Genomic DNA, 23,943 nt, shown 5'->3' with positions numbered 1-23,943 from the left:
AAGCAAAGCACGTTGCCCCTGCAAATGGCCCCTCCTGGCCTTCCCCTTTGTCCCCTCCAAGATTCCCCAGAGCAACCGTGCTTTCCCACCTTCAAGGTCTTCAGTGTTCGAATCTCCTGTGCTTTTATTATAGGTCAATTCAGGATGACTGATTCTTCCTAAAAGTGCGGGGGCACGAGGCCTCCCTGCCCCAGCCACACTGGAAACCAGAGCCAGGTGGGGGAGCTTGGACCCCTGCACCTGCATGGCGCCCCCCCCCCCCCCCCCCACACCAGCCCCCGCCCCGTGTCCCCCCCCCCCCAGGTCCTGCCCAGAGCAGGTGGCGGCTCCCCGCATGGCTCTTACCCCAACCTGGCTTCCGGCCAGGCCTGGGGACAGGGCCTCTGGGGCTGAAGAGCTGCAGCCAGGCTATGGTAAGAACCTCCCAGGCAGCTGTGGAGAGCTGCGACCCTCCATCTGCCCTGGGCAGGGGGTTCAGGGGGCAGGGGACACAGGCTGGGGGCTGCTCTCTGCCCCCCCCCCCGGCAGGTGGAGGGCCGGGCTCTTACCCTGACCAGGCTCCAACTTCCAGCCTGGCCAGGTGGAAAAGGAGGGGCAGGGGGCTAAGCCCGTGGCAAAAAGTGGATGGGCCATGGCCCCTTGGCCCCACCCCGGTCAATTTACTGTTGTGGGTTTTGGAAATTTCTTTAGGGCAACCAAACACAAATAAACATTCTAACCTCTCTAGATTAATGCCAAAATGTTCCCACTTGGGACCTAAAATTAGGCACCCACATTTGAGGAATACATGTATTTATCCCAAGTATCACCTCTCCAGCCCACATTTTCATACCCCTGCCAGATCTCCGGATGCAATATTTCATAACATTACAATGGTCACTCTGTACAAAAACCAAACACGATTTTATTGTAAAAGATATTCAGCAATAAAAACAGACAGTAACTTCAATGTAACCCAGAACACAAATGCATTTTACACACACACACACACACACACACACACACACACACAGAGTAGTATTTTCTGCATTTCCTTGATACGCTTATTTGGACACTGAAAATTGTTTTGGTCCATTCAATTGAAAATGTCTCTACATACACAAGAAACAGAATCTGAGGAACAACGCTCAGAACAAAGCCATAGAGGTGGTAGTAGATGGCTTTTGCAGGGGTTTAGCAAGTCTAAATCAAGCTCAGAGAATCCTCCCACGCAATGAGCCTTATTCCGGTTCTGACAGGACAAAAAAAAGACGTGGCAAACCGCACCCTAAACAAAACCCAAATTCTGTGCCTTGCAAGAATGAGTAAATATTGTGGTGCCACTACTTCAGGCTTTCCATGACGTCACTATGTAGGGATAGGGGAACTTAGTTGACTACTTCTTTGACAATGTATCTGTTGTTCATTTGTTGAATAAACAGAATTGCCTATGTGGAAAAGGAGTGATGTGACCAAAGACAGAGGTACAATTTAAATCTGCCTCTTATCAGGCAAATGAATGAAGAGTTAATAAGAAGTGTCACGTGCTTTTTTTGCTCCATCTGTCTCAAAACAAACAAACACTGAGCCAAGAATTATATTTTGACATGTGGATAAAATAAAGGCATGATGTGTCATTGTGACACATATAAGGTTATAAATTAGGATCAACTAATGTTTGTGTAAAGTATCTATCAATAGCCTGATTGCAAATTCTGAAATGCAGAATTTGCAAATATTTTAACAACTGAATTGCAGCTTTAGATCCATATCCTGCAAAATGCTGCGGGGCAAGCTGACCCACACTCCAGTGAACTGCAAGGAGCTCAAGTTCCTCATGGGACAAGCTTCTAGGTCTCTAGTATTACCATGTTACAGTCAATACAACGTGTGTGCAGAGTTAATATAAATTGGTATAATATTGCAAATCAAACAGCACAGAATAGGTGAATATATCCAGTACCAGTGGGAAACAGTAGGAAAAACTACTTTAAATGTGAAAATAGTCAAAATAATGACACGGATTATATTTGGGGAAAGCAGCATATCTGAAACTACAGAAAATTAAACTTACCCAACCACATATTTTAAAAAGAAGAATATTTTGTTATTAGGGTAGTGTTGCTTCTGCTGATGTAGCAAGCTTTGAAAATAAGTCTTATGGAAAAAATAAAACAATCAAACTGCAAAACAGAAAGCAGAATCTTCTATTTAGGTTACAATACAAAAACTTTAAATACTTGCATAAAACTGCTTTTCTGCTTTCCACAGAAGTCACCCCTACTGATGCTTCCTGGCACTATTGGATATTGCTATTGTCATCAAGCTTTGGTTTTCTTGAGTTAAGATAACCTCTATCTACAGATTGTGTATTACATGTGTGCTAACACCATAAATGCAGAGAGTGTAAAGTACATAAGATAGTTTCAGCTCTTTAACTCCATTATTCTGTTGCCAGTTAGCTGCTACTATGGTAAATTCTTGTGGTGCAGCTAAATATCAGACCTGAAACTTCTTCTAAATATAGAAGTTCTTAAAACCACTTGCAAATTGAACCACAAAAAAGCATAATCAGTTTAGAAAAATAAAGAAATAAAAGTCAGCTATGTATCTGTAGTACAATAGCAACTGCATTTCAATGTTAAAAGTTGTAATGTTTTTGGGAAAAAGTTACCTCTATTCTAAATATTTAGAGAGAGACTTTTTTTTTTTATAAAGAATTATAGTTGCAATATTTATTGTTTACATGGGTTAATACAACTTTACAATCATAGCGCATATTTAAACTCAACTTCTAATGTTGCTTTTTTTAACACAGACCTCATTCAACCAAATCACAGCAAACACATTTGAACCTTCAGTGGTGGAATCATGCTCTACTTGACACAAGGAGCAGTGTTAGGCTGTAGTTTCTATCAGACAGCTCTACCCCAATCATGAGAAGTACTTCAACCGTTAGATACTCAAACCTCAATTCCCGTGATCAGTCTCTGGAAATTCTACCCATATTTCATTTTGGAAACTTCTCTTTCATTTGAAATATCACTATACAAGTCATCCAACTAGCACTCACTCAGTGAAACTCCTTAACAAAAGAAGTTACCTTCTTAATGAAAAGATGTGATCAGATTACACCAATAGCAAGTAAAAAGTTATTTTGTTTTGATTTTTTTTTTTAAACATTTATGCAGATGGAATCCAAGCTTTATAAAATTAAAGGCCTGAGGGTGGTTTTTTTTGTTTGTTTTGTTTTTATTAAAGGATTTACCATTTGGCTCATGTAACTATATTATAGGAAAGACAACACTGATAGAGCCATGACTATCAGCATTTCCATTAGAAAGCTATTTTCACAGATTTATAACTCAGCAGTAAAAAAAATACACATACACATATTTATAAAAAATCCTGCACAAAAACACTCTGTGCAGTGCTAAAGGTCTGACTGAACTCACAAACAGCAAGGAAACTGGGAGACCATGTTGAGAAGCCATCTGACATGGTAGCCTGAGTGGGCTGGATTTGGGAAAGCAGCCTAGGGAAAAGCCAAACTTCAGGCTATTTTTGGTTCTGTTTCTTTTAAAGGCAATTTTTAAAAACAAATTTAAAGTGAATTTTAGTGCATGTAAAAGGTATCAGACTGACTACACTGGAGACCAGAAGTCCTTTTTAGCCACAGAATAGGACCATCACAGGCAGTCCCCTGCCAACCTGCTTCAATACTTTTCCAGAAGCATCACTTCTAGGCGTAAGAAGGTAAGTTTGCCTGCGTGCAAGTTCAGACCTTGGTCTCTGTGACACAGGTGCCAATCCACACGGGGAACTTTCTAATATTAACCGGACCCACACCATCAGCTATTTTGCATAAACCATAGAGGGACAACATTTGGTCACTACCAACTTGACTAAGTAGCCTGTGAAGTGACAGACTATATATCCCCTTACCAATCCTGAGTCCCCCTAGGCAGATTCTTACTATTAAAACAACAGTGAGATAAATCTTGATCCATTCGCAATGACAATGCACAGAGATCTTCATGAAGTTCAGAACAAGCTTGAAAAGGTGCTGAACAACCTTGGACATCCATCTTCACTCAATATTTGATATTGCCTACAAACGCTTGTAGGTACCAAGGAGGGCTTGGCAGCTTGGACAATAGTGATCCACATCCTGGAGGGCATCAATACAGAAGGGAATGAAACAGCAACCAGCTACGCACCTGCAAAGATAAAACAGCATCCTTCGTTCTGCCTTCAATTCATGGCAAGTAACATTCTTCCCATGTACAGTAGCTACCAAGCTGAAAATGGGATAGTGCAGCGCTAGGTAGAGCAATGCAGAGTTTGGCACTGTACTTCATTCTGTTTTTTAAGCAGGGCTTGTGAACCCTGCAGGGGTTGCATAGGTGAGAGTCATTGAGACCCTGAGGTGTCCCATTCACAGGAAGAGTAGCTAACCAAACCCAGCAGGTATGGAAAGACCATAAATCTACTGAAGCTGCTGACAGTTATGCCCAGGATTTTCTCTTCCCTCGTGTTAAAGGTCAAAGGGATTCTGAATGATTGTTCAGAGTGGGAGGGGGTTTTTTACATACATTCAGTGGAAACTTCTCTCTGCATTATTAGCTTGTTTAAAAGGTTTTATGTTCATATTTTAATAAAAACAAGACTGGGAGTTTCCTTCTCAGGCCGAGGGAGAGTAATGAAAGAGCCCCAGCAGGCGTAGGCTCCACCCCTTTCTGAGATCAGCTTCCCAGCCATTTTTTGAGCTATGGAAATGACATGCATGGAGAGAATCACAAATTAGAGCATTACATGTTTTATCAACATACCCCAGCAGGCAGAGGCTGCCACATGACAGCCAGGTCAGTGCTCCTGAAGTGTGCGAGAGACGTGTCACTATCATCTTGTTACAGGAGGGGCAGCACATCTGAACTGGGCGATCATAAAATGTTACTGGCTGCTGCACGTACACAGTCTGAACTGTAACTGAGCAAACAAAGAGAAAGGCTCTGTTTACCCCAGGTGTTAAAAAAAGAGAAAAATTCATGTCTAAACTAAAACACTGTGCATTAAAATACAGTCAGTCCTGAGGGCACTATGAATTACAAGATATAAGGAAACCACACTACTGCAATCGACGGAACAGTATCTCGTGATTTAGAAATAAACCTGGCTTCTAAGCAGTAGAAAGTCAGATGAGGCAGTTATAAGTGATATCTTGAAAACATGCGAGATCCACTATGTATATTACACGGAACTAGAGTGAAGTGAGACAAAAATCTTGTGGCTAAGGAGGAATATCTCTGCATCATGATTGCTACATGCCTGTATGGCATCTTGATTAGGGCTCCAAGGGGAAACTACAGATATAAAACACTGAACAGTATTTCAGACTTACTGGGATTAGGAGCTGGAACAGGTTGTGAAGGATACGGAGGAGGATTCATACTCTTCATGTTCGGTCCATACCCAGATTCCGAGGCAGGGTAAGGAGGGTAAGTGTTTATTCCTGTTGTCTCTTCATATGTAGGGGGTGCTGATGGGATTGGGTAGCCACTGGGAGCTGGCAGATGGGATGCTGGAGCGGACATTGTGTCTAAAACAAAACTGGAAAACAGACAATGTACAAGCTGTTCAGGGAATAAAAGTTTCAGTACAGGGTACATTCAGATAACATTTTATTCAGAGTAATAAGTCTGAGCAGGGTTTTTTGTTTGTCTTATTTTTAAAGATTTTAAAAATTGTTCTTTAGAGATTTTTTTATACAGTGCCTCTCCTCATCCTAAAAAAAAAACTATTTCCAGAATAATTTTAGTTTTTCCCAGCCTTCCTTCTTTTTTAATTGAAGATGCTGTAGGAGGCAGATCCAGCATTTTTACTAACATAGCAGGCTAGCAACCTGCCCCCTCCATCTCCTGTAATTTCTCTTATTTGGAGCTTAGATCCTCCAGGTGCTACATGCCATCAACACCTGTTATCAACCAACCACCCAGGACATGCTTAGCACACTGGATTCAACTCAACCCGTGCTGCGTCATTAAAATCAGCATAATTAAACCACCCTCAGCAAGCAGCGATAGCTATGTCGGTGGGAGATGCTCTCCCACCAACATAGTGCTGTCCACACTGGCCCTTTTGCCAGTGAAACATGTATCTGTGGGGGGAGGGGTAGTTTCCTCCACATCCCAAACCGATAAACAGTTTAGCCAATGAAAAGGCTTTGTCTACACTAGCACAAGTTTTAAGAGTCCCTCTTCTCCTCCCAAAGATTTCTGAAGACTCGTCTATTAGATCAAACATTCCAGCTATGACAGCCTTCTAGTCTATACTTGTTCCAAGTCGCTGTACTGAGTGTCTACACTGAAGCACTGCAGCTGTGGCACTGTAGTAATTTAAGTTTAGCCATAGGCCAAGTTGCATAACACTTAAATTTGATTTCAAGAAGTGGAAAAAATGATCACTCTCTCTGGTAATGTGTCATGAGAGACAGGGCTTTGTAGCATGTGTGTGTGGCCAAGGATTTTTCCATTGCCTGCCCAATATTTGTGTGGACAAAATATTTTTCATTCGGCTCTATCAAGCTATAATTTAAGAATTTTACACTTGTGTTGGGGGGGGGGGCGCAAAAAGTTTTATATGGACCACTTCAAAAGTTGACAATTTCTGGGCCTTCTGAATAAATTAAGGCCCCAATCCACAACAAGCTCCCCGTGGAGACAGATCCCCGTTCCCACATGGAGCTCACTGCTAGATTAGGGCCTAAAACTATTTGAAAGCCCAATGGCCTCATACAACTGACAGCTGCTAAGAGACTTTCCTACCTCTGAAATTGGTGAGTCAGATAATCAGATGTTAATGGGGGGGAGGGGGGGAGGGGAGGGAATCGATAAAGTAGCTGACATTAATACAAACCATGATTAGATGCTAATTAGAACTCTGAGCTCATGGCAACAGTTTCAACAGCACTTTTTCAATATTCCATTTTAGCGCAAACTAGATTGGGCTGTCACATGGATTACTGATACAGTCTACCAGTGCTCAGCACTACTTAAACATTGCAGGCAAGTTCAACGACATCAGTGACATGTAAAGATCTTTTTTTATTTTCCCTTTTTTCTTAAAGGCCAGCAAGGCCTAAAGCAACTGCACATACTTTAAATGCTTCAAAATCCAGAAGTGGGAGCAGAAGCTTGATTGTGAGAAACAAGGATGAAGGTAAGTGGGAGTGTGTAGGAAGGATAGGGGAGAGGTATTAACTAACTGCTGTTCAAAAATCAAGCCAACTCAAACCATGTTAAAATCAGATCCTATATAACCCTGCTGAATTAGAACAACATTTTAAGAGCTACACCTCTACCTCGACATAACTCTGTCCTTGGGAGCCAAAAAATCTTATCACGTTATATCGAACTTGCTTTGATCCACCGGAGTGCGCAGCCCCGCCCCCCCGGAGCACTGCTTTACCGCGTTATATCCGAATTTGTGTTATATCTGGTCGCGTTATATCGGGGTAGAGGTATATTTATATTTTGGGGGGGGGGGGGAAGCTCATTATCTAAAAAGAGCATACAAAGAGTCTCTCTGGAGAGAAGAAAAATCAACACCAGTTTTGGATTGAACAAACTCTTAACTCACTTTGTGGGTTAAATTAAACAGGAACAAGACCCCCTTATTCCAGAATAAGTGTTCACATATGGAGTTTCTCAGGAACCGCTCTTCCTTCATTTGTAAATGTGCGTCAATGCCATTTAAGTGTTATGTTCTTATTCTGTTTATTGTTGCCCATTACTGGGGCTTCAGATACATAAACAGAAGCTGCTCCTCCTGCTTGAGTCTTTCAGGGGTCTTGTCTATATTCGAAGTTGGATTAAAGTTTAAAAATGCTTTGGTTTAAAAGAACAATGTAGTAAAAAACTGGTGAAAAACCCTGGCTGCGCATTCAATTTGATTCAAACCTTGTAGCAACTGGGCTTCATTTTTTAAAAAAGTGTCCACACACTGTTGCGAACAATGTTGCAGTGGTTTTAACAACAGATTTAATTAAACAATGACAAAAAGCCACACATCTTTAGTTAAACCAATGCATTTTTTAATGCTTGCCTACTGCAACAAAAATAAATTTCAAGGTAGTAAATATTGATATGAATAAAGTTTGAAGGGACAGACTATAAAAAGAACAAAATCTCATAGCCTCAAGATAGGCATACATTTCTTGGGGTTTATTCATTAAGCTTGACTTAGATGAAAGCTGGACATTAGGATTTTTCTTTATCGTTGCTGTTCACCAGTTCACATGGCCTCATATCAGTAAAAGCATGCCCAGTTTTACATGGATGTGGTATAACATGTCATAACATGTCTTTAGTAGGTCAGGTAGGTGCAAATGAGAAATCTAGAAGCCCATACATTCCTCAGATGAAGTAATATAAGGATTTTTTTTTTTATTAAGTGGATCAGGTTTGTAAGAGATTTGATGTCACCAACCTCAAGATAAAAATATATGGTGAACAAGCAAATTAAAATATCCTGACTGTGGATGCTCTATACAGCTTCCCTTTCTTGTATCATAGCACCTAGAGGCTCCAAGCCATGGACCTTGATTCAACAAACTCTGGTTCCAGGTGCTTAGTCAGTGACTGCCACCAGCTCCGTGGTTTGACTTTCTTTAAAAGATCAGCAGCAATCATGTACCGCTTAATACTTTATTTAAATTGTAATAGATTATAGCACACCATATAGGGTGAGAGAGAAATATTTACACTGGCAAAGTTCATGAGGGGGAGAGCAAAAAGGAAAGGGAAGAAGAATTAGAGATACAGGTGTATACCTGAAAGAAATGGCACAAGAACTAACAGAAATCAAAGAGAGGATAGATAGATAAATAGATACGCAGCAGGAAGACAATGAGAGCAAGTTGGGGAGGGGGGAGGAGGAGGGAGGGAGCAGCCATTACCACAAAGCACAGAAGTTCAAGTACCTATGCTCCACAGTACACAATAATGGTGAACTCAATGACAAACTTATGAACAGAAGAAGAAAGGCATGGACTAAATGGAGATAAGTGGTAGAAGAATGCCTATTAAACTGAAAAGAAAGATTTACAAGACAGTAATTAGGCCTGCACTTTGGTATGACTCTGAATACTGGGCACTGAGAAAGAGACAGGATCAGATCTGGAGTACAGTGGAAATGTTAAGACAGATGCCTAAGGTTACAAGGAGGGACCATGTTCAGAACAAACATTAGGGGAAGTGTGAAGGTGGTACCAATTATAGAAAAATTGAGGGAATCCAGGGTTAGATGGTTTGGGCATGTGAAAAGACAAAGAATAAATAGAAAACAGCCTGTTACACTGAGAAGAGAAGGGTTGGAAGACCTAAAACTAGATGGATGGATGTCATTCGAAAGGATTTGATCTGCTGCAGAGATTCTGAGGAACAGACTAGAATGGAGAAGAACTCAAAAGAGATGACCCTATGTGAATTGGATTAATGTTAGAAGAACAAGTTACATTAAGATTAGGCATTAACATAGGTTTATATTTTTAAAATCTATTTGAAATCATGACAACCTATTTTGTTTAAATAAGGATATTTTATATAAAAAGATTAATTTTTATGCCCCGATAGATGTCCCAATGTTTTACTTAGGTTTCCACTCATTCATCCAAAACATTTTACATTACATACCATAGCTTATCTTGGCACTCAACATGCTTTTACTGCTATTTACATATAACACATCACAGACATTCACCCACTTGTGGAGTGAATGGCAACAGTAAAAACATTGCCCAAGTTTGGAAAGGAGAAGATATTTTGGCCAGAAACACCACAGCAAGCCCCGATTTAGAAGTCCCAGGAGATCTTAAGCATCATTCAGAGCAGGCAGGACTTGAGTTTCTAGCAGCATTTTAATGGACTGAGAGTTGGGATATAAGAAGTGAGGCATTCATTTAATTCAAAGAGAAATTAGCTTACCTGAAAGAAATAAGCAGGCTCAGTGATGAATGGGTGGCAAAGGTAGAAATAGAACTGGGAGTCCTGTCTCCGAGTCCTCAAAAAAAGCTCTTTCCATATAATGATTCAGATAGCCAAGATGGTGGTGAAAGGCAATAGACTATATAAATGGCAAAGGACAAAGGAGACAGTAGAAAGGTATCAGTTTAGCACAGTGCCCCACAGAGCTATTTTTAAGTTGTGTATGCAAATTAAGCTATATTAAATGATCCAAAACTAGAATATACAAAAATATTCTAACAGTAGAATACAGACTAAATGTAAGACTGGATCTACTTTCACACCGATGCACAGATAGTTCCCTTCCACTTTAATACATTTTATACACATATGCCCTTAAATCAGTGGCACAAAATAATGGACAAACTGTAGCTCCTTTGTGCAGGCTATCACTTCTCCTCAGCTTCCAATCTATGGAACCATGGGTAGGAGGCAAGGGCCAAAGGTTCTGGCCTCTGTCCCTCCATAATCGTCTGCAGTCTCCCTCCCCCGGCCACAGTGCCACTGACTCACTGCACCCAAGTATGCTGTGGTACTTGGTGGAGATGAATCACTGAGTGCTCAGCGGAGAGTTAGTAGGGCAGCATCAAATCCACCTACCCCAACTTTTCTTGTTAATTGTATTTAAGGAATCATAACTACTCACTGCTGCCCTGGCTCCCCAGCCCTGCCCATTTTCCCCCAGGCCCAGATCCCTCTATGCCTTTGGGAGAGTGAAAAGATTGTTTATGGGGAGGAGGCAGCATCCCTTTAAGTCTTTCCACCCAGACAGGCTCCCACTACAGATTTGTTTCTCTGCACACCACAAAAGTCACTGAACTGAGCGGTAGGCAAGGCTGTTAAACCACAACACTGATGAGTAGCTCCACTCAAACTAAAACTAACGCTTATTCCGATTAGCTACTACATTAAATATAAACAGCTGAATGCCAACTGACAAATCCTACTCCAGGGAGTGACACACAAAGATACTCCTCTCCCATGACGAGTATGAAAGGGAGGTTGTGAAACTTTCATAACCATACTCAAGCCTGGTGACGATACATCTGTGGGTGGGAACAGTTTGAAACAATTCAAAACCAGACAAATCCTGAGTAGTTATGATTCTCCTTCCCGCTAAATAAGGTGGTACTTTCAGATGAGTTTAGGTTGAAGGTTTGAGTTCATGCAAGCCCAGAATCTCCAAGCAAGTTCCCAGGATATAAACCCATGCAATTTGAAGCCAAGAACAGGGTTCAAATTCACATCCTAACCTGAAACTGCTGACTTTAACAAGCGAGAGCTTCTGCTGGCCACACCTCACAGACACCTTGTTACACAATCTAGTTGTCTAGCTATTGGAGACATTAAAACCTTTAGGGGAAAATTATCCCCAAAAGCCATAACTTATTAACTAAGGATTTATTGCTGAAGTCCAGATTCTTGCAACATTTCCATCAGACCCAGTTTATCAAGGATTTACAACAGATACAAAAAGTCCTCAGGATAAAACTTGACTTGGTAACTATGAGTTGGCTGAAAGGCACCTGTGCACAGTGGAGTGAAACTCAGCAATGGTATGCTTCGATAAGCACACACACAGTATTTTTCAATTGTGTCAGCTTAACAATTAAAAAGCCCTCTGAATCCTCATTAAAGTGGAGACAAAGGCCTTGTCTACATAGTTTTTGTAACACTAACTACATGCATTTATCTTGATTAAGAAAGGGTGTGGGTTTTGTTTTTTTAAGTTGGTAACTTGAACTAGTTCTAAGTTGTAAAATCCTAGTGGAGACAAAGCAAAGGGTATTGGTCACTCAGGGAGAGAGAGAGGAAGAGATACACAACATGGATACAGTTTAAGTAGCACAGGAACCATAAAGACAAGGCCTAACATGTCTGAAACAATAGCTCTGCTGTAATCTATGCTCACCCCTAAAATATAACATGGCCAGTTAATTCCAACATTAGCCTGTGGCCTTGTCTTCACTAAAAAGCCCGGTGGTAGACTGTTTTTTACCATGTCCTGCTAACACACATGAAGACTACAAACTGCCTTGTCCATACTTGGGCTTAGTCCCACATGGCTACATGTACATCAGTCAAGGGTGTGGGGGAACCACCTCCCTACACACACACCTCGGACCAACACAGTTATGCCAACCTAACCCCCCAGTGTGGACACAGCTATGTTGACATAAGCATTCCATCAGCGTAGCTAGCTTTCTTTGGGGAAGCAGTGTTCCTACACTGACAGAAAACCCCTTTTCTTGGTGTAGGCTGTGCTTACGCTACGGGATTGTGCCCACATAGCCATGCCAGTATGGTCGCCGTAGTGTACATACAGCCTAAGATTTTACTATGTATTAGTAACCATGTTAGCCAACACATGGTAAAGAAACTTTCCTTATGTAGATGCACACTGCAGCTTACCAGGGCTTCTTAATCATGTTTAGCTGAATTGACAGAGCCAGTCTCACTGGGAAAAGAAAAAAAATGCACCCTTTATCATCTGTGAAGATAGGACTCAAATGTGTACTGTGGGAAGCCAACAGCAAAGAGAGGAAGAAAGGAATCAGGAAGTGCAGAGGTACATACAAATATTGATTGTAGTCTCCAACAGGTGCAAGAGACAGGCTTAGTTTCAGGACGAGGAGGAACAGGTCAGAAGTGGAAAGGAAGAACTGAGTCATTGACTTAACCTTTAATCCATAATTACTGGTTGGGCTGGTTTCCCAATCTGGTTTCAGTCTGTATATATTTAAACAATTACATGGTTTACGATGATTCGATAACACAATTCAAGAGCTGGAAAAAGGATAATACATTCTTTATGAAGAATTGTTTATTTTTTTAAAGTTAATGAACAAATAAGTGGCTAAAGGATTTTTGTCAGATTACACCAATTTTAAATGTCTTTTACATTTTAAAATATTAAAATTGAAGCAACCTTTAAAAAAAGTCTCCATTATTTATGGTTTGGGGGTTGTTTGTGTTTTTACTTAAAAACAGCAACTAGTTACAGTATTTCATAGGGTTGGAAGGGACCTCAGGAGGTCATCTAGTCCAACCCCTGCTCAAAGCAGGACCTAATCTCCAATTAAATCATCCCAGCCAGGGCTTTGTCAAGCCTGACCTTAAAAACCTCTAAGGAAGGAGATTCCACCACCTCCCTAGGTAACCCATTCCAGTGCTTCAGCACCCTCCTAGTGAAAAAGTTTTTCCTAATATCCAACCTAAACTTCCCCCACTGCAACTTGAGATCATTACTCCTTGTTCTGTCATCTGGTACCACTGAGAACAGTCTAGATCCATCTTCTTTGGAACCCCTTTTCAGGTAGTTGAAAGCAGCTATCAAATCCCCCCTCATTCTTCTTTTCTGGAGACTAAACAATCCCAGTTCCCTCAGCCTCTCCTCATAAGTCATGTGCTCCACCCCCCCAATCATTTTTGTTGCCCTTCACTGGACTCTTTCCACTTTTTCCACATCCTTCTTGTACTGTGGGACCCAAAACTGGACACAGTACTCCAGATGAGGGCTCACCAATGCTGAATAGAGGGGAATGATCACATCCCTCGATCTGCCGGCAATGCTCCTACTAATACAACCCCAAATGTCATTAGCCTTCTTGGCAACAAAGGCACACTGTTGACTCATATCCGGCTTCTCGTGCACTGTAACCCCTAGGTTCTTTTCTGCAGAACTGCTGCCTGGCCAGTCCCTAGCCTGTAGCAGTACATGGGATTCTTCCGTCCTAAGTGCAGGACTCTGCACTTGTCCTTGTTGAACCTCATCAGATTTCTTTTGGCCCAATCCTCTAATTTGTCTAGCTCCCTCTGTATCCTATCCCTACTCTCCAGCGTATCTACCACTCCTCCCAGGAGGAGTGCAATCCACACCATCCTCCAGATCATTAATGAAGATACTGAACAAAACCGGCCCCAGGACCGACCTTTGGGGCACTCCGCTTGATACCAGCTGCCAACTAGACATGGAGACATTGATCACTACCCGTTGAGCCCGACAATCTAGCCAGCATTGTATCCACCTTATAGTCCATTCATCCAGCCCATACTTCTTTAACTTGTCATGAGACAATTTGTTTATAGACTATTTCACTTCCAGCTCTTGTACTAATACAATGCTACAATGTTTGGATGTAGATACTCCCCCTTGCTGTGTTTGCAAGCCAAACTAAAAATTGGTTTATGAAGTTTTGGGGTTTTTTGGTTTTTTTTTAGTTCTGTCATGTATTTTTAGAAAAATACATAAAGCTTAATGTACTAATTATCAATCTTGAAGGGGCACTGTCATAATCACCAACTACTGCTGTAATTACATTGGTAAGAGGAAAAATGCCAGCTTATTTTGTTGGAGTTATACCAGAGATGTACTGGACCATAGTGTGTAAAAGTTGATTTGATCAAAGATTACACTGCTATCAAAATATGGATGATTAAGAAAAAGGTAAAGCCTGTATTTCTTAAATCATTGGTCTCTGTGTATAAGAATATTTAGCCTCTGTTTGAGAGCAGACATGCAACTTGCTTTGTGTCTGTGCATAACTGGAGTGAAGCCTTTTACATAAGGCTAGGAGGATATTCTCCTATGATCATTAATTTTGTTGTTGCTCTCAGGTATAGCAACACAGATCAGAGACTTGCTTGCTGCTGATGGCAGGGAATAGAAAACAGCAACAAACTCTCTTCATGAAAAGACTAATTTTCATACACAGTTTCCCGCTCTCCCGTAATAAGGTTCAATTCAACATTCTGATTCTATTAAATTATTTTTATTAAATTTCTTTTCTACATGTCTTTGCTTCAAACTGACAGCTTTGTGGGGTTGTTCGGTTGGTTTTTTAAAACACTTCTCAGAAAGCAGTCAGCGAAATAGCACACCTCCTTTACAGAAGTCTGTGCATTCCACTTGTTAATCAAACATGCAGCTCAAGAGAAACTTAATACACACAGTCTAGTTTGTAAAGAGCAATGCTTGTAAACAAGCCAGTTCAAAAAACAAGTGACAAAAGCACAATGAGGCATGTGCTTAATGTTGTGTCTTCTATACGGTTTGGAAGAGACAACATATTATGGCATGCAGGGAACAGTAATAGGCACCTCAGCCGTACCTAGGATAGGCTGCCAATAGTCTGCCTGAAGTGTTCAGATCTGTTTAAGATTCTCCCATTAATGTAAGAGCAGAAGGTCAGACTAGTTGATCATGATGGACCCTTCTAACCTTACAGTCTGTAAGTCTATGAGCATAAAACGCTGCTTTTTCAGATTTCATAAAATCAGCGTTCTTCCCCTAAGGAAAACTCTCATTTGAAAATCCATTAGAGCCAACGGTCCTCTGCTCCAGACCACTGTACTTGATTCAATATGGGCCAGCCATCCTGAAATTCCCTCTCTGTATTTTAAGATTAAGCTGGTGCAATTTTAAAATCAGGGAAAGAAGATACTTTTGTTCATTAGGCTTCAAAGAAGTTCTTTTTATATATTTTAATATCCAGGCCCTCCTAGTGGACTTTTGCTTAAATGTTTTATTTGTTGCATCAAAAAAGGCAAGCCACAGACTCGAACTCCCAAGGAATGTGTCTCTTGCTGGGTATATCACACAGAAACTCAAGTACACATAATGGTGTAGAAGAATCTGGCCCATGCAGATCGTTGCACATTTGTTAAACAGGAAGGAAAGTTGTGGGAGGGACTGTTTTGTTTGTTTGTTTTGGGGGAGGGAGGGATTTCCTATCTAGGAAAAACACACCGAGAGAACACTGGTGGAATCTTTAAACTACACACACCTGGCCAGGAAGTCCTAACTGGAAGGAAACCGAAGCTGTGGCCAGGTGAACTTTACTAGAAGGAAACAAAAAGGCATTGTGAAGGAGTCAGAAATAACTAATGTAGAATTTCCCCCCACAGGAACCGTAAGCAGTGAAGATAATCTCTTAGTAAAATGGAGGTGGGGAACACAAACTCCAAAATACAAAGCCCAAACAAACCAGGGAGGGGGCATATATATGTTTAAACACTATGGCCTGATTCACCTTACACCAACACTGGTGTAAGTTAAGATTTACTTGAAGTCAATTGAGTTGCATTGGCATAAGAGTTTGGTGTGCTAGGAAAATCCACCCTTTAGATTTAGTGGGTCCAGTTCTCCTGTCACTTGCATTAGTTAGGAATCACACATGCTGCACAAGTGGGATGGAGAGTAGCCTGATCTGGCCAGCTGAGAATTCCCCCGGGGAAGCTCTCTGGTGGGGCAGAGCCAGTGTAGTTGGCCCAGTCACCACCCCCTCACTTATTCTCAGTATAGCCAGAGATGACAGCATTTTGACTGTACTCAGCTAGTACAAAGTCATAAGATCCATTGCCACCTAGCATGAATTTAGTACCTCCCAGACTACTCTAATCTATACCAGGGCAGTGTAAATTGGCCCTGATAATCCAGAAGCTGTGCTGTCTATTAGCCATTTACATTAGTAAGGGGGCACACATGGAAACATGACACAGTGGAGATTCTGGGCCAGTGCATGGATGCCAAGAGGAAATACAATTTCACAACTGGACCTGACTTTTTCCAATATTTCACAAGAGGAAACACAAACAATATTCAGCATGACCTGATTTAATGTACACAACAACCATCAACCAATTACAAGCAAGGAGCTCTAAGTGAGACAGATACTAATACTTCACTTGATACTGGAATTAGTTTTTGATGTTTACATTTTCCTGAGCAAGAATCAAGCCCCTTCATATTAAATCTCTGGTTCCAAAATAGAAAGCAGACTAAGGCTTTGTAATATGCTCTGTGAAAGCTAAGGCAAGTGACTTCCCCGGGGATATTTTGAAAAGCAACGCTTCCACAAGCAACTGTCTTAAAGAGCAACATGATTTGGGACAAGTAATGAAGTCTGGGAAGCATTAATGTTCTGTATCAGACAACAACAGTAAGTGTTACATGCTGCACCACAATCAGAAAAAGAAGCTTTTGATTTTAAAATGATCTACTAGTATTCTGTCACTAGTTCAGACATCTTCATCCATGAGTTACTTTGCACTTAGAGAGGCTTTTTACCAGAGGATCTCAAAATACTTTATCATTAAATCTCACAGCATTCACATATAGTAAATAAGTGACAGAGAGAGATCTTTCATCCACCACTGGCATGTAATGCAGCAATTTCACAGCATATGTCAACATTATCTTTGCTTTTGTCTACAATTTTAATCTTAATCCAATTGAAACAGCCGGGGAGAAATGTAGTTACCCAAATTGGAATTCAGCCAACATAAGTGATAAAAAACACCCTCTGAAAGTTACCATGGCATCTTTATATGTAAAAGGTCCTTGCCACTTGCTATTATTGTGTCCTATGAAAAAGAGTCGTTTCCGCAGTTCAGTGCCTACTGGCACAACACTGGGACAGTGGGAGGATTTGCCACCTACTGTGCTACCACACCACTTCCATAGGAAGTATGATCTTTGGAGGTCTCCCAGACAATTTGCTGATTCAGCACAACGCTGCTTGGCTCATAAGAGCTGACACTATCCTAGCACATGGCTCTTGAAGTTGGATTGAGTATGCAGAATTAAGTGTTAAATCGCGAACAACAATTTTGTGGAAGGTTTTTGCTTGTTTTAAATAAACCATTTGCTTTCTTCAAGCTTCTGGGGCAGGATTCAGAAGGAATTTAAAGTATTGCTTTAGTATTTTCCTTATGTCTACATACCCATCTCCTCAATAAGTTAAAGATGTCTAAACATATTTTGGCACAGTGTAGAAAGAGTTGAGCAAATAAAAAATATTTCATTCTTAAAAGTTTGGCTTATGTTAGAGAAGCTCTCAAGTAATGCAAATTATGCCAATGGCTTGTCATGCAAATTTATCAGGCAATTATGGAACTCCACTCACTTCCAAGGATAAGAAATTCTCTAAAACATTCCTGATTACTTGCTCTTGTGGGAGAGTTCAGCAAAATAGGAATGTTTAAGAGAAATTCTATATCTGTCACAAGTTTGCTCCCTTAACTTGGTTATATTAACTTGGTTATACAGGATAATGTACCAAACTGCAGCAGTGAAAGAATGATAGCATGCCAAAAATACATCACTCAGGATGGCACCAGTAGTCAGTTTTCTTCTTTCAATCAAGAGAGAGAGAAAGGCTTATTAAATAAAGTGGTTTTGTATTTGCTCCAGGTATGAATTTACAGTAGTGTCTTTTCTTAGAAATGCCACATGTGCCATCCTCAGGACACCAGCAAATAAAACTTCAGATACAGCTGATGTTACAGTATCTACAGTGTAAGAACAGATATACAGTATTGGTTTCTGGTATTCCCCATCATCATGCTAGAGAGAGATGATGGTTCCTACTCCACAGAGCTCAATCTAAAGATTAATAGAAAAAGCAAAGGGGCCAAGGTGATTGGACGTATCTCCATACTACTATGTTTTTGATAATGGAATGTGTGTTTTGTAGATTTTCCCCAACTGCCTACAAGAATTGAGTTGATTAAATAATAGCATGGTTGCAGGGTATCATGGCAGAAATGAGTCTGCATTCATATCCCGCCTGAAGGGAAGGTAGTCAACTTCCAGACCAGTACAAGTAAGTACCGAGCCTGATCAACATTTAAAAGCTTAAGTCGGTATAAGTAGTGTGCTCAGGTGTGTAAAAATATCCACACCTGAGTACTGTAACTACACCAGCCTAACCGAAGCATAGATGTAAAACAGGTCAACAGAAGAATGCTTCCTTCAACCTAACTACCATTGCTCAGAAAGGCGGCATTCCTACAGTGACGGAAAACCCCCTTCTATTGCTATAGTCTGCATCCACTCTACAGGGGCATAGCTATGGCACTGCAGCACCTGTAGACATGGCCTCAGAGTCTGTCCAAATCCTGGCCTACTGTTTTCTTCACCATAGAAGCAAAAAAGTTCCCCTGATGACTAAAATGAAAAGCTGCACATTTACTGTACCTTTACCAGCTGTCCCCAATCACGGCTATTTTTACAACACAGTGGCATTAGTATTCTTGAGCCTGTAACCATAATGCTCTAGGATTCCCAATTATTATTAAACAAAAAGGGGTGTATTTCTTTTCATGCTCTCAACTATCTGCAAGTACTGCCATAATCACTTTTAAAGATATCAATTTTTAAGAAGTTATATTCACACAGAATTAATCCAATAGGACCAAAAAATAACTTCTGTTAAGACCACTGGAAGAAAGCATTTACTTGTACTTTTATTGTGTGAAATTCAGCTTCAGAAATAGAAGTGAATTTAAGTTTGCTATGAGATTGTGCCAGAAGAGATTGTTCTTATATACAATATGAAAAAATATGTTAAAAAAAATCTAAAGAAAATAATTTCTACCCTTTAACGGATTCCAAAATACTAACTGGTCAAGAACATCCTCCCAACATGGGTAGTTACTGGTTGCCCACACACATTCTCGTGTTGCTTTAACTGAGCATCATATTCCTCACTTCTTGTGCCTAAGCTGTTTGGGGTTGCTGGCTCTGTTACAATAGCTGCCACATTTCATCTAGTCATGCTGGTGTATTCTAGTAATGGGTGATAGTTTTCTTGTATGTGTATGGTAGTTCTATAAAGCACTTTGTGGTATTTACTGACAGTACATGCCATCTTTCACAGGCCTCACTTTTTTTCTGGCTTTTCAAGGCTATTTTGTTTTTGAAGTATAGATGATTTAAGCTATTTTGTTTTTGTCACTTCTCTCTGGTAACAGATAGTATCCAACATCACTCCTTATGTTATCAACTTTTTCCAGTCAATGCACAAGTTCCCATAACAGACCTATAAAAACATCAGCACTGCATAGTGTAAAAATCTTCAAATATACCTCTACCTCGATATAACGCTGTCCTTGGGAGCCAAAAAAAAAAATCTTACTGCGTTATAGGTAAAACCGCGTTATATCGAATTTGCTTTGATCCGCCGGAGTGCGCAGCCCCGCCCCCCCAGAGCGCTGCTTTACCGCATTATATCCAAATTCGTGTTATATCGGGTTGCGTTATATCGGGGTAGAGGTGTACATACAACGTATTGTTACAGAGGAAAAGCCAAAGCTGTCACTAGTGGTGTACAATAGCATCTTGCTAATGTGTCTTCTTTTAGATGAAAAATTTAAACTATGAGTAATCTGTTACTGCATATATTTTCCATGAACCTGTACCTCAGAACCAAAGCAGACACTGCTTTGAGGGACAAAGAAAAAGAAATAAATCATCTGTACACTGGGTGGTAGAGTTGCTATCTTTTAGGTACAAAAAGCAGGGACATTACAGATTTCCTGGGACAGCTACCTCAAAAGGGGATGATCCTGGAAAACCTGGATGGGGCAACCCTCCTTGGTGAGCAAGAACCCAGAAGAGAATGACTTAGGAAAAACAAGGAATTTTTCTCCTAAACCGACTTGTCCAATACAAACTGGGATCTCAAATCTGGTTGTCCTAGAAGAAAAATGACTGTCCTTCCCTCATGATTAATATCCTGATATGATCTGCCTAGTACTTGTGTAGCAAAATATACCAGAACTGCTACTCTGTCTCTTCTCCACTAATGAGCCCATGCTGTTGTTTGGAAAGTGCATTTGGCTAATTATGTGTGTGATCTAGCCACACAGCACAGCATGAGACACAACTGCTCCAAGGAAACGGAGACAAGAAGTCATTATTTTGACCCTATAGCAAGATTGCACTGGTACGCCACTGCACCCAGAATTTTTAAGTTCAGGTCAGAAAGTAATTAAAGATATCATTTGTCCATACCAACTTTTTGGTTGTCTGGACAATAAGATTTTTTCCTAGTTTACCATTTTCCTATTTTTTCATAACAATTTTTAAAATTAAAGTAGTGCCTATTCCTCAAAAGTTTATTGGAGAATAAAGGCTCTATCATGTATGGTGCCAAGAGTCTTCCAGAAGCTGATCAGGGATCCTAGGCAAGACGTTTTTACAATTGACATAATGGGAATTATATTCTGGCTTCCATTTTTCTTCAATAATACTTCACAAGCAAAAAATATTTTAAAGAAACGATTAATGCTCACCCTTGAATTTTTTAAAGAATTTTGTAACTGTTTCTTAAAACTGGCTCTGATATAGGCCGACAAGATTTAACATTAGATGTTGGCGTGACGGTGTCATTTTCAAATAAAAATATGGTACTAGGTCTTATGAAAAGACACAGGTTTTGAGAAAATAGCTGAACATTTAAAAAACAATTTATATCTTATCTGACAGAATTTGTGGTCGTGGCTACAGATCATTTGAGAATTCTTTGTAAACTACTAATTTTAATATCCAGCTAGACCACCTCCAAAACCTAGCTGGAGACAGATCTGGGTGGCACTCTATCTGCAAAGAGGCCACAACACTTTGGGATTTGCTAGGAGGATAAAGAATTTTAATATAATTGGCTAAGCGCTGAAGCTATTACTTTTGTCTACACATGGACACTCAGGAAAGTTAAGCAAAAATTAACTGAAGGTGTGAATTTAAAAATGCATTAGTTAATCTGCATTAAACTCCTGTGTGGATACGCTCATTCAGAAAAGTGATCTCAGTTCACTAATGAAAGTGAATTAAGGCCACTACACTTGTGAATGAAAGCTTCCACCCAGGGGTTTCACATGCCTTTGGTTCAGCTTTCCTGCATTACCCTTTGTAGATACGCCCTTTCAGTTTTGATCATTTGTCACAGAGTATTCCACTGCCATCAGTTTTAGGGACTGTTTACCCAAGGAAGTTAATTCAGCATAGAATAGGGTGTGAATTTCAGATGGAATCATTAATCCCAATTAATTCCCTAGGAATAGTTAATCCAGAGTAACTCTCAGTATATACAAACCCATAGAAGTGCTCATGTCAAAATTTCACTTGCCAGCATTAAACGTTTCCAACTAAACATTAAAAAGTTTTAAACAGATGCAGTAACTAAGTATTAAAATACTTCCCAAAAATATAGGCTTACAGCTCCAGAGCTAACAAATATAAAGATGAGGAAAAACAATTGAGTAACTCTGCAAAAGTACAAATCTATAGAAAATAGACACTTTGCAACTGCAGAAGCTACATTGGGCAAAGTGGGTTACTAAGCATCCTGAAATTTTGGTTTCACTTCAGAGAAACATATTTTTAGAGTTCACAAATTCCAAGCAGCTCGATCCCAGTCTTTGCCCCGGGAAGTCACACAATGGAAACACCATCCGACCAGCCAACTTTACTTGACTAGGGATGCAAGCAGCAGAAAAAGAACTGAATGGTTGCGTTAGATACAGTTGTACAGACCGACTCTTCCTCGTGTACCCCTCTATTGCCTCACAGCTTATGGAGTCGCTTCTTCTTCACACTAGTGGGAGGAACTGGGCCTTCACTGTCCAAACCGATTCCTCTAGAGATTTAAAACCACCCCATTGAGGCAGCACAGAAAGCGGCTGGAAACGTGGCTAGGGAGCCCTGGGCCGCCTGTCAGAGCGGGCCCCGCTCGGGGGAGGAGTCACTGCCTGGCCGGGGAGCCCGGGGACGGAACGTGGGGGAGGTGGATGACTGCCTGGGTCGCTTTCACGCAGTCCCACGTGGCTTAGGTGGTGCGCTGTGTCCAGCGGTCTCTGCTGGGGGGGGGGGGGGGGGGGGGGGGGCCCCCCGGGGGGGCCCCTCGTGGGAAGCAGAGAAAGAGCGGGGAGGCTGCGCCCAGCTCTGCCCCGGCTCGGAGCGTCCCTACAGCGGGGCTCGCTACGGCCGATCTCCGAGCGGGCCCCAAACTGCCCCCTCGGCAGAGGGGAGGGACGGCGAGAGCGGCGGCAGCTTGCGCCGGGCCCCTGCGCAATCCGAGCCCGGGACAGCCCGGCAGCCCGAGCCGCGGACAGCCCCGATGGCCGCTCCTCCGCCCCCATGGAGGGGCCCGAGGCAGCGCAGGACCCCGAGCAGCCGGTCCCGCAGGACTTGGGCCCCCCCGAGCCGACACCCGCAGGCAGCGCCGCCCTTACCTCCTGCGCGGGGACTGGGGGCCGCCTGCTGCCCGGGCTGAGCTGGACCCGCTGCGCTCCCGGCCCGAGTTTGCGTCTTCCCTGCGCCTGGACTGGCGGAGACAAAGCTACACCCTCCCGGTCCGCTCCTCGCCCCCGCCCCTTCTTCCCGGCCCGGCGCGGCGCTCGCCTCCCCCGCCTCGCAGCTGGGGCGGGGAGCAGGGCTCCGGGGAGTTAATGAGCGGCCCCGCCCCAGCGAGTGACCCTCCCCTGCACCGGTGCCTGTGCCCCCTAGCACCGCGTCCGGCGGTCGCCCCCACTTCTTGCCGGACCCTCCCCACCCTTCAGCTGGGAACGAGCTCACCAGCTCAGGGCTCAATGGGCCACGTGAAAACCCCGCCCCATCTCCCCCAGCAGCCACACGTCGGCTCTGGGCTCGCCTAGGAGCCAACCCAGAGCCCGTCCAGCTAACCTGACTTTGATCAACTATAATACATCTATCGATAGCTGTTTTGTACAGACCAGAAGAGCAGCCTCCAGTCTGCTGTCCCGTCGCCTGGCAAGTTAGGTGTTTGAGTGCCAGTGCCTTCGAGTTAGCAACCAGAAACAAAGGCACAGGAGTATTGAAGGTAAGGAAAGGGTTTAAAAATATTAAGCTCCTGGAGAGTAAAAATTCAGGTTTCTGAAACACAAGTTGTAACGGAACATACCATTCTAAACAAAGGAATTTGTCAGGAAAAAACCACCAACTCAACGCTATCAAGAGGACCTTGGAGTTGGAGTTCCTTGCAAATCAGCTTTTTTCTAAGCTTAGAAAGTCAAAACAACAAGATCTACAAATTACTGTATCAGCAGAACGAGCTATTAAGTTTTATATGCAAAACACAAAGATAATTTGAACAAGAGGAAAATTCCTTCTCCAATTTCTGTAATGTCTTACTTTTTA

General features: G+C 41.9%; 1 protein-coding gene across 2 annotated transcripts; it reads right to left on the bottom strand.

Moving 5' to 3' along the window:
• Positions 1–879: 879 nt before the first annotated feature.
• Positions 880–23,207, bottom strand: LOC112119216 (lipopolysaccharide-induced tumor necrosis factor-alpha factor homolog). Of its 2 annotated transcripts, XM_024217800.3 has the most exons (5): positions 23,019–23,205; positions 9,963–10,101; positions 5,381–5,589; positions 4,812–4,968; positions 880–4,199 (listed from the first exon to the last, which is right to left on the bottom strand). In XM_024217800.3, the coding sequence occupies exons 3-5, from the start codon at positions 5,571–5,573 to the stop codon at positions 4,091–4,093; spliced, it is 459 nt and encodes a 152-aa protein (XP_024073568.1). In that variant the 5' UTR covers positions 5,574–5,589; positions 9,963–10,101; positions 23,019–23,205; the 3' UTR covers positions 880–4,090. The 2 variants fall into 2 exon arrangements, with proteins under 2 accessions (XP_024073568.1, XP_024073570.1); XM_024217802.3 differs by lacking the exon at positions 9,963–10,101 and having other exon boundaries at positions 23,019–23,207.
• Positions 23,208–23,943: the final 736 nt, after the last annotated feature.

This window comes from Terrapene carolina, unplaced genomic scaffold, assembly GCF_002925995.2.
Source record: "Terrapene carolina triunguis isolate 2854851 unplaced genomic scaffold, T_m_triunguis-2.0 Scaffold93, whole genome shotgun sequence".
NCBI lineage: Eukaryota > Metazoa > Chordata > Testudines > Emydidae > Terrapene > Terrapene triunguis.
This window is presented reverse-complemented; position numbering and strand designations above follow the sequence as displayed.

Coding starts and splice junctions, on each gene's coding strand:
- LOC112119216 (XM_024217802.3), bottom strand. CDS start 5,573: ATGTCCGCTCCAGCATCCCATCTGCCAGCTCCCAGTGGCTACCCAATC. Junction 4,969..5,380: donor TGTTCCAGCTCCTAATCCCA/GTAAGTCTGAAA, acceptor TTGTTTGCTCAG/TTACAGTTCAGACTGTGTAC. Junction 4,200..4,811: donor GGCAGCCTCTGCCTGCTGGG/GTATGTTGATAA, acceptor TTATCTTTGCAG/GTGCGTAGCTGGTTGCTGTT.